Below are 11,724 nucleotides of genomic sequence, written 5' to 3' on the forward strand. Positions count from 1 at the left end.
GGTTGGATTTGAGTCACATGGACCAATCCCACTTGGCCTGTTTTAAAAGATAAGCTCCACCTGTTCTCACTTATCCGTGAGGTAATTTCTGAGGAGTCCTGGGCCTCAGCTTCCTCTTCTGTAAAATGAGAGTTCTGCCCTCTTGCACTGTTGGTGGGAATGTAAATTGATACAACCACTATGGAAAGCAGTATGGAGATTCCTTAAAAAACTAAAAATAGAACTGCCATATGACCCAGCAATCCCACTACTGGGCATATACCCTGAGAAAACCATAATTCCAAAAGGGACATGTACCACAATGTTCACTGCAGCTCTATTTACAATAGCCAGGACATGGAACCAACCTAAATGTCCATCGACAGATGAATGGATAAAGAAGATGTGACACATATATACAATGGAATCTTACTCAGCCATAAAAAGGAATGAAATTGAATTATTTGTAGTGAGGTGGATGGGCGTAGAGACTGTCATACAGAGTGAACTAAGTCAGAAAGAGAAAAATACCGTACGCTAACACATATATATGGAATCTAGAAAAATGGTACTGATGAACCTAGTGGCAGGGCAGGAATAAAGACACAGATGTAGAGAACAGACTTGAGGACACGAGGGGGGAGGGGAGGCTGGGATGTAGTGAGAGAGTAGCATGGACATATATACACTACCAAATGAAAAATGGATGGCTAGTGGGAAGCAGCCGCATAGCACAGGGAGATCAGCTCTGTGCTTTGTGACCACCTAGAGGGGTGGGGTAGGGAGGGTGGGAGGGAGACGCAAGAGGCAGGAGGATATGGGGATATATGGATACGTATAGCCGATTCACTTTGTTGTACAGCAGTAACTAACACAACGTTGTAAAGCAGTTATACTCTGATAAAGATGTATTAAAAAAATGAGAGTTCTGAGGTAGATGCTCCTGAAGGCACCTCAGGTCTGAAATGTTAGGATTCTCTTGGATTCTCTAATCCTTCCCAATCTTCCCATTGTCGGCTACCATTTAATTTTAAAACTTAGCAAACACATTGCTTCTAGAATGACAGAACCAGGTCTTGGGAAGCTTCAGGAAGATCAGGAGCTGGAGTTTAAGCCAAGCTGTGGGGAACCAGGGAGGCTGGGGCTGAATGAGAGCCCAGCCAGGAGGCAGGAATCAGGGCTGGTGGACACGAGCGGGGGGCGGGGCAGGGGTCCGGAAAGTAGAAACATGACTTCGGCTCCCTGAACAAGGGGCAGAGAGCGTCGCCAGCTGAGTTGGAGCAAAGTCCACCCATTTTTCACATCCAGGCAGAGAAGGGACTGGGTAAAGAGCAGCCTGGAAAAACTGGCATCAAAGAGCCCAAACTGGAGTGACAGGACATGGGGACAGGGAGGAGGAAGGAGCCACTGGAGGCCCTGGGCAGGGTCTGAGCTGGGTAGGTGGGCACGTGGGCAGGCTAACATGTCGGTGCCCCATCGAGCCAACAATCTTTAAATATTGATGCCATATTTGGGGGAGAGGTAAGGCTGGTTGCTGAGTGAGGGGAGGGCACAGAGGGTTAGCATCTCCTCTGTCGTTCTGACCAGCTCAGCTCCAGCCTGGAACCCCTGCCTCAGACTCTGCAAAAACAGAATCTTGTCTTCCTCAGCTTCTCCTCCTGGGAGGGGGTTGAAGGAGCAGGTGGGTTTTTTTTTTGTTGTTTTTTTTTTTGCGGTACGCGGGCCTCTTACCGTTGTGGCCTCTCCCATTGTGGAGCACAGGCTCCGGACGCGCAGGCTCAGTGGCCATGGCTCACGGGCCCAGCCTCTCCGCGGCATGTGGGATCTTCCCGGACCGGGGCACGAACCTGCATCCCTTGCATCGGCAGGCGGACTCTCAACCACTGCACCACCAGGGAAGCCCGGAGCAGGTGTTCTCGTTGGACCCCAAGAAGAAAGCGCCATCACTTTACACAGTTTCCTCCCTGAAAGGAGTTCCAGGGGAAAAAGCAATTTTTAGCACTCTGCTGAATTTCTAGTGATGTTTCTGCTGCCCTTTTGGGTCAGGACTGCTCAGGCAATAGCTTCACTGGCTGGTCCCTTAATCTGGCCCTGGCTGAGGACCTGGAAAAGGAGAGAGGCCAAGACTGCCTTGATGCTGAGGGAGGAACTCATGACCTCAGGCTCCGCTGCTCCCCTGCCGTCTTTTGGGGCCAAGACTGGGAGGGGAGGCTGGGACTGACTGAGCCCATGGGTCAGTAAATTCTCCCGGAATCCGCCAGGGCCAGTGACATTTGGTGGAGGGGTGAGGAGTCTGGCTGACCATTCCTGGGAGCTTTAATGTTTCCTTCTCTCTTCCAGAGTTTTTCACTGAACTTCACACTCCCGGCCAACACAGTGAGTACAGCGGTCCCCGTTCACCAGGCAGGTCAGCAGAGATCAATGCAGAGTTGACACTGGGCCTCCAGGATGCCAAAGCTCACGTGAAGCAACAAGTTACACGGGTTCCAAAGGCATTACAAAGAGCTGGGGGTGCTGAAAGAAATGTTTTCGATTATAAAAATTATAAATACACATTTTGAAAAGGAAAATAGCAAAAAACCAAAACAGCTAAATTGCCATCAGCAGAAAACACTGGGGACACTAATTCCAGTCCTGTCTGACTCTACATAAATTTTGACTTTTGTTGCATTTGTACCATGGTCTTCTTATTCTACCCATAACTTTATATGATGTTTTCCGTCCACCTTTATAACCGTACTGAGGGTGGTCACGTGATATTTCTTCAAGTGAGTTATTTAAGTGATTAATCACTCTTAGGAATGATTTTGTGATAAACGTAGGTATAGATAAATCCTTGTCAGCACGTAAGCTGATTCCCTTAGAATGTAGCCTAGAAGGGGAATTATTGGGTCAAGAAGAATGAATGTTTTATGGCTCTGTGACATTTAGTTGCAAGTCCACATGGAGATTTGCAGTTGATGATGGTGGACCGTTTCAATCCAGAATTGGTCCTCCATCTTCTGTTCTTGTGCTGTGTAGAGATAACACGCCAGGATTGTTTTCTGAGCGGAAGTGCTGCTGTGATGGAGCCAGGTGTTTTCCTGGCCCAGTTTTTCAGTGGTTTCGGCTGTGCCAAAGTTTTCTGAAAAGTCATACGGTTATTCAAAGAGAATAAACTGAATCATCAGGAAAGAGGACGCTTAAGCCCGTGCTCGTGTTTACTGTACCGTGGGGGCGTCATTCTGGAGAGCAGCAGAAAGGTAGAACCTCGAGACTCACTGCCGGCCTTCTGCGGCCACTGGCGGCCCTGACATCTGTCCGTGACTCCCTGGCACCTGCTCTACCCTCCCGGGGCGGCCCTGCCTTCGGACCCTCCCTGACTTACTCTGCTCCCTGCTTCTGCCTCTGCCTGTTGTCTGCAGACAAATTCCCCTGTCCCTCTCCTTACCTGTCAAAACCTTTTAATATGGCCACTGCTGGCACTTCCCCCCGGCTGCTCGAAGCCAGCAGGTCCATAGCGACCCCGGGTTCTGTCTTATCCTGGCTTGGCCCAGCCTACGAAGGTAACTCAGAGAAGCAAGAAGCCGTTGCTTGGGGCGGTGAGGGTGGATGGGTCGAGAGGCAGGCCCTTACACTGTTAGTCATCACTTTGGGAGCATCTCAGGTTCACAGCACATTTCTCTGAGAGCTGTCCCTCCTCCCTTTGAACCTATGTAGGACAACAGCCACCCCAGCCTGCCTGGAACTGTCTGGTTTTAGCACTGAATGCGCTACCACTTAGGCAATTTCTGTGGAAAACCAGGACGGCTGGCCACCCTACCTGGCAGTTATATTTCTACCATAGAACCCTTCCGTTTTGGTGCAGCTGGATGACTGGGAACACCAGAGCCCTGGAAGGTAGGGAAAGGTGGATACTCAGCTCATGGGAGCTTTTCTGCAGGGAGCTGGGGACAGGGCCACATATGCAAGTCCGCCCCTACTGGGCCATACTGAACTGTCAAGTATAAAAACTGGGTTGGGATGCTGCATTTGGTCATGGAAGGCAGAGTAGTCCAACGGTTAAGAACTTGGACCCTGGAGCCAGACCACTCGGCATCTGCCACTTAGGGCTATGTGACCTTGCACAAGTTACTTGACTTCTCTGTGCCTCACTCTTCTCTTCTGTAAAATGGGGATCGTTATAGTCCTGCTTCACTGGCTATGGTGAAGAATAAATGAGTTGATACAGGAAAAGTACTTGAACAGCCTGGCACATAGTAAGTTCTCCATAAGCATTAGCTGGTATGATTAGCAGGTGTCCATGAGGGCAGAAAAATCCATCTGGAGAGAGAAAGAAGGAAGCAAACAGGCAGAGAAAAGTACAGGTGAAAGGCCATTCTACCCTGGAGTGATGGAGAGATCCCAGGAGGGATGGCTTTGGTTCTGACAAGTTCCCGGTCCCCAGCTTCAGTCCCTAGAGAGGCCAGATTCCCACTGCCCATGGGCTCCATGAGGTACCCCTGAATCCTTAGAGGTAACTCATTTTGGGGGGCCAAAGCCAGCCCAAGTGAATTTCTGTAACCTGAAGACAAAATATCTTACCCAAAACGATATGCAACTCTTGGCATCACCCTGAGAAATAGAACCCTTAAGGTAAATGCAGCTTTAAGGTGGGGGTAGGGTGAGATTGCACTTCGGTAAAACTGTAGCTATTTATTTTTTTAAATTTTATTTATCCATTTATTTATTTCTTAACATCTTTATTGGCGTATAATTCCTTTACAATGGTGTGTTAGTTTCTGCTGTACCACAAAGTGAATCAGTTATACATATACATATATCCCCATATCTCCTCCCTCTTGCGTCTCCCTCCCTCCCACCATCCCTATCCCACCCCTCTAGGTGGTGACAAAGCACCGAGCTGATCTCCCTGTGCTATGCGGCTGCTTCCCACTAGCTATCTCTTTACATTTGGTAGTGTATATATGCCCATGCCACTCTCTCACTTCGTCCCAGCTTACCCTTCCCCCTCCCCATGTCCTCAAGTCCATTCTCTGTGTCTGCGTCTTTATTCCTGTCCTGCCCCTAGATTCTTCAGAACCATTTTTTTTTTTAGATTCTGTATATATGCGTTAGCATACGGTATTTGTTTTCTTCTTTCTGACTTACTTCACTCTGTATGACAGACTCTAGGTTCATCCACCTCACTACAAATAGCTCAATTTCGTTTCTCTTTATGGCTGAGTAATATTCCATTGTATATATGAGCCACATCTTCTTTATCCATTCATCTGTCGATGGACACTTAGGTTGCTTCCATGTCCTGGCTATTGTAAATAGAGCTGCAATGAACATTGTGGTACATGACTCTTTTTGAATTATGGTTTTCTCAGGGTATATGCCCAGCAGTGGGATTGCTGGGTCATATGGTAGTTCTATATATATATATTTTTGTGGTACGCGGGCCTCTCACTGCCGCGGCCTCTCCCGTCACGGAGCACAGGCTCCGGAGGCGCAGGCCCAGCGGCCACGGCTCACGGGCCCAGCTGCTCCGCGGCATGTGGGATCTTCCCGCACCGGGGCACGAACCCATGTCCCCCACATCAGCAGGCAGACTCCCAACCACTGCGCCACCAGGGAAGCCCCAGTAGTTCTATTTTTAAAAACTGTAGCCATGTAAGTACCAAGTGTCAATACCTGGTTAGCAAATCTCTCCTTTGATGGGAGCTCTCTGGGAAAGAGGCTTAGGCTTGGAATGCAAACATCCACATTTGGGTTAGATTTATGGTTACCTATGAAACCTGGGAGAAGACCTATAACTTCTCTGAGATCTGGATCTTTTTTTTTTTTTTGGTAAAATAGAGACAATAACTGTCAGAAGTCCAAGCCCCTGGGATTCCAGTGTACTCACTGAGGTTGATGAGAATATTCAATATATAACAGGTCTGGCCAGAGCTTTGACAAGTTTAAAGGAATGACAATAGCTTATACTCCTGGCGCTCATTTGATCCTTTTACCAATCCTAGAGGTAGGTACTCACAGCCCTATTGTATAGATGAAGAAATGAGGCTCGTTAGCTTGTGAGTGGAGAAATCGCCATTTCATTCCAGCTAGCGTGAGCCTAGGACTCGTGCTCTTAATCCCACACGGCATCACCTAGCGTAACTTACATGGGTCAGTTGCTAATGTGGAACTCTGTGCCATGAGATTTATTGATCCAGATAAGACTCTCATCTGATATATCTCATAAATGGGTAAAATCCAGTGCCCCTCCTTGAGTGGAGATGTGAAATGGGAACATGTGCTGTACTCATTCAATGTAGAATTATCCCAGGAGCATGGATAATCCACAACTTCAGGTACCTGCCCAAGCCATTCGCTTCATTGCAGTTTGGAAACAGGTAAGGCCTCCTTAAAGAGCCTGGCTTCCACTGGTATTGAACTTTTTTCCCTTCTAGCAACGGGGACAAGTAGGCCCAAAGTGTGCTGGGAAGGGTGTGGGGACTTGGGACAGGAGAAAACCTTTTTGAGTTCTGAAACCTGTTATGGCAAATCCACCGGGTGAATAATGAAGACCTCACCTGAATTTCTGATTTCTCTCTCCTTGTAACCCAATTTTATTCCTTCTTACCTGAGAAGCAATCAAAGAGGGTTGTGTTCGGCAGTTGTTTTTAATAAAAAGTTTAGCAAAGGTATATACTTCAGGCATTACAGCTTAGCCTTGGACAGACTGTGTTGTGTGACGTGCATTCTATAGATTTTGTTTTCTTAAGACGTATATTCTTTTTCCACCCAGACTTCCTCCCCAGCTGTTACCAGTGGGAAAGGAGCAGTAAGTATATCACTTAACTTATGGAGCCTTAGTTTGGTCATTTAGAAAATGGGGATAATGCTGTACCCATCTCATGCATTCGTTTTGAGGATTAAAGTTTGATATGTGAACTGTCACCAAACACAGAATCTTCCTCAACTATTATTCTTATGACCAACTCAGTTCAAAAGTGAAGGAGAACACGCAAAATCACAGGTGATTCCCAAAGTGTTGAACAAAAGAAGCTAGACACAAGAGACTACATACTTTCTACGTGCATCTAGATGACACTGAAAAACAGACAAGACTAACCTATGGTGATGGATTTCAGGATAGAGGTTACACATGCAGTGACTGGAACGGAGCCCGAGGGGCTTCTGGGGGGCTGGTAATGTTCTGTTTCTTCATCTGGGTGCTGGTTACATGGGTGGGTTCATCACGTGAAAAGTCATCAAGCTGTATTTATATTGTGTATACTTTTATACACATGTATAATGTGTATACTTTTATGTATCATGTCATTCTTTAATAAAATCACCCCCCAAAAAATGAAGAAGAATCCAGTATTATACGACATTGCATGTGTGTAGAGATTCTGAACACTATCTTTGGTATTTTCAAATAATCTGCAAATCTGAAAACCTATGGGGCTACAAGCGTGGCTATTTCCACTCAGATCAAAGCAAAATGGGAGTCTGAAAAACAATTGGCTCATGCATTTAATGTAAATAAATTTAAAAATTCATATCAAAATGGTGTGGGATACACTAAAACCTTTTACTTTTTGCCAGACTAATAGATAAGAATGGTATCTAATTGTTGCTTTGAACTGTATTTCAGCTCTTCCTGTGTTGATGCAACATTTGTATTTCTGTTCCTAGGAATGGCCTGTTCATATATTTGTCCAATTTTCTACTGAATTATCACCCTTTTCCAATTGATTTAAACTATGTACATTAACTCCTATGAAAATGAGCCGTTTGTCATGTACGTTGCAAACAATTTTTCACTGTTATTTCATTACCCTTTTGATTTTGTGTACGAAACTTAGGGTCCATGTAGGGTTTTGTTTTACTTTTAATCAATCAAACTCTTCCTTTTTTTCTGGGAGAACCTGACTGTTTTCTCTGTGCAGGACTGTGGACCTTCTCTTGGGTTAGCAGCTGGCATCCCGTCCCTGGTGGCCACGGCCCTGCTGGTGGCCTTACTATTTACTCTGATTCACCAAAGAAGAAGCAGCAGTGAGTCCACCGAGGTGATTAGCAGCTTCTTTGGGTCTGACGTGTTGGCAAGAATCGGTATTTGATGAACTGGCTTTGGGCTGAGGGTGTCAGGACCCACGTCTGTTTTCTGAGGACGAGGTGGTGGATGTTTCTGTGCCTCAGTTTCTGTCTCAGACTCATGACATTATCCTCCAGGCAGAGCTGATTTGTCACACAACCCTTGTGTCACTTGAGGATGGTATCTGGGATGGCAAAAAGTAGCAGCGGAGAGGGACGTTTGTTGCTACGGCAAACACGTCAGTACAGTGGGTGTGTTCTCTAACCTTGAGAAACAAGGCCACAAGCTTCACAAAGAGGATGGAGGTGATCTTAGGAAGGATGGGAGACAAACAGACCCTGAGGCATCTATCGCAGGGATACGTCCAGGAGTATGTGACTCTGTTTATCTTTGTCTTTTTCCCACTTCTGAACACACATCAGTCACAAGGGAATCTCCCGACCCCACCCCATGCAAATACCAGATTGCTCTGGAGACCAGGCTCAGAATTCAAGGGCCACCCTGACCCACATCCAGCCAGGGTCCATGGTTGTGATACAACTGTGTAGTGTAGACTCTGGGCTCTAATTCCATCCTTATTTATGAACATTCCTGATAGCTCTCACAGTGGTAGGCGTTAATGGGGAGTAATAAACGTAGGTTCTAACCCTGGCTCTGCCACTGTACAATTTATATGATCCTGGACAAGTGACTTAACATTTTCTGTTTCTTGGTTAGTTCAACTCTAAAATAAGAGTCATAAAAACTACCCACCTCAGGAATTCCCTGGCGGTCCAGTGGTAAGGACTCCGTGGTCTCAGCGGCCAAGGGCCAGGGTTTAATCCCTCCTTGCCCTTGTGGAGAACTAAGATCCCACAAGTTGTGCAGTGCGGCCAAAAAGAAAAAAATATATACCCACCTTATTTATTTAATTAAAAAAATTTTTTTTGAATTTTGGCTGTGTTGGGTCTTCACTGTGGCACGCGGGCTTTCTCTAGTTGCGGCGAACGGGGGATACTCTTCACTGTGGTGCGCAGGCTTCTCACTGCGGTGGCTTCCCTTGTTGCAAAGCACAGGCTCTAGGTGCGCGGGCTTCAGTTGTTGCAGCACGCCAGCTCAGTAGTTGTGGCTCACGGGCTCTAGAGCGCAGGCTCAGTAGTTTTGGTGCACGGGCTTAGTTGCTTCGCAGGCATGTGGGATCTTCCTGGACCAGGGCTCGAACCCATGTCCCCTGCATTGGCAGGCGGATTCTTAACCACTGCGCCACCAGGGAAGTCCCTACCCAACTTATTTTAAGAGGTAAGCGGAGGTGTAAGGATGGAATGAGATCATGGGTATAAAGATGCGTTGACAAGCTGTAAACTTTAAATATATTAAGAAATATTGTGGTTGTTGGTGGTATTATTTAAGTAATGGTTCCTCAGTCTTTCAGGGCACTTTAAAATCATCTTGGAGGCTATGAAAATACCAACCACCAAAACCAATTAAATCAGAATCTCTGAATGTTAGAGCTGTGGCATTGGTACCAAAAATATCTCAACATTTTATGATGGATCACGTTAAGCAGATACTAAAGTAGAGAGAATAGTGTAATGAATCTAGTTATTAACAACGGCCAATCTTGTTCCATCTCCGCTTCCACCCACTTTTCCACACTGTCAACCTGGATTATTTTTGAAGTAATTCACAGTGGTATCTCTTGTTTATGTTTTTTCTGGGAGGGGGGAGTTATTATCTGTTTGTTTATTTTGTTTTATTTTTAAAGCTCTCTGTGTGCAGCCAGGTTTAAGAACCACTGATTTTAATCATGGTCATGGGCAAATGCTGTAACCTTTCATTTCTTCTTCTTCTCTATTTTGTTTTATTTTTTAAAACAACTTAGGAAAGTGAGAGGCCTTGTGAAATTTCAGAAATCTATGACAGTCCCAGGATAGCTGAGGTAAGAACTCTTGGTTATAATCATTATACATCATTCACATGGCAAACAAGCTAAGGGTCTTAAAGCCTCTGGTGTACAGGAGAAGTGCAGGGTAAGCACAAAGGAGGTTCTCATTATATTTTTACTGGCTGGACAGGAATTCAAGATTTATTTAATATTAGAAAATTAATTTAATATCACTTATTTCACTGGTACAAGAGAAAAATCATGTGATCATTTCCATAGAAGAGAATTCAAAAATATTTTACAGCCATTTGTGATGTGAACTCCAAGCAAACCAAAAATTTAAAAGGCACTTCCTTAACTTGAAACAAGGCATCTTTAAAAAAAAAAATTACAGCAAATATCATACCTAAAGGTAAAATGTTAATGATTCTTTTTCAGATCAGAAACAAAACAAGGATGCTCGTTGTTACCAGTTCTATTTGATATTATACTTTAGGTCCTAGTCAACGCAGCAGGATGAGAAAAAGAGGTAGAAATTAACTCAGTGCAGGAGAATCTTTTCACAATGTATATGTATGTCAAATAATCACACTATTCTCTTTGAATATCTTACAATTTTATGTGTCAATTATACCTCAATAAAGATTTAAAAAAAAGAAAAAGAAGCAGAAAGCATAAGACTGGAAAAGAAGAAACAAAAATGTCATTATTGGGCTTCCCTGGTGGCGCAGTGGTTGAGAGTCTGCCTGCCGATGCAGGGGACACAGGTTCGTGCCCTGGTTCGGGAGGATCCCACATGCCGCGGAGCGGCTGGGCCCGTGGGCCATGGCCGCTGAGCCTGCGCGTCCGGAGCCTGTGCTCCGCAATGGGAGAGGCCACAGCAGGGAGAGGCCCGCATACCGCAAAAAAAAAAAAAAAAAGTCATTATTTACAGATGATATGATTATCTACATAGAAAAGCCAAATTATCTACAGATAAATTAATAGAACTAACAAGATATTTTAACAAGTTTACTGGATATAAAATCAATATTAAAAAGTAATTCACATTGCTAAAAATCAATAACAATTAATGAGAAAAAGTAATTTTTAAAAAATACCATTTTGTAGTGGTAATAAAAATAACACAGAATGATGAGGAATAAATCTAACAAAAACATGTAATCCCTTTATGGAGAATAATAAAACTTCAGTAAAAGATATTAAGTAAGACCTAAATAATGGGAGTTGGTATTCAATGCTCCTGGATAAGAAGACTCAATGGTATACGGATATCAGACAACTTCAAATTGATCTGTATAATAAGTGTAATTCCAATATAAACCTCAGCAAATATTTTTCATGGAAAAATATTTTTTCATGGAACTCAGTAAGGTGCTTCTAAAATCTATACAGAAGAAGACAGAAAAAAATGTTAAGTACCAGCAGACAGGTAGAACAAATAGAAAACAAATAGGAAGATGGTAGATTAAAACCCAACCATATCAATGATCACACTGATGGTGTCCAATGTCTTGAAAACTATCTGTTCCAAACATTTTGTCTGATGGTTGGTTGTTTCAGGTGGAAGGGTAAATCTGGCTTCTGTTACTCCAACTTGACCAGAAGCAAAAGTCTTTGATGTGTTTTTTTTAAACCTGTTTGTTTTCTCAAGAATCCTAGGAGGTTACCCACACAGGAGAAGAATATCACAGGAGCAGAGGAAGCCCACATATATGTGCAGACTGTTTCAGGAAGTGAGGAGCCCATTCGTGACGCTTACCGTCCTGCTGTCGAAGTGCAGAGGAGGGCGTTGTGGTGGCTTATTCCCAGACTGAGCCTGGAGTGA

At 44.6% G+C, this 11,724-nt stretch overlaps 1 protein-coding gene across 1 annotated transcript; it reads left to right on the top strand.

The window, feature by feature from the left end:
* Positions 1-1,441: 1,441 nt before the first annotated feature.
* Positions 1,442-11,724, top strand: OPALIN (oligodendrocytic myelin paranodal and inner loop protein). The gene is made up of 6 exons (XM_065893897.1): positions 1,442-1,447; positions 2,320-2,355; positions 6,737-6,772; positions 7,887-8,006; positions 9,894-9,950; positions 11,551-11,724. The coding sequence occupies exons 1-6, from the start codon at positions 1,442-1,444 to the stop codon at positions 11,722-11,724; spliced, it is 429 nt and encodes a 142-aa protein (XP_065749969.1).

This window comes from Phocoena phocoena, chromosome 16, assembly GCF_963924675.1.
Source record: "Phocoena phocoena chromosome 16, mPhoPho1.1, whole genome shotgun sequence".
NCBI classification, from domain to species: domain Eukaryota; kingdom Metazoa; phylum Chordata; class Mammalia; order Artiodactyla; family Phocoenidae; genus Phocoena; species Phocoena phocoena.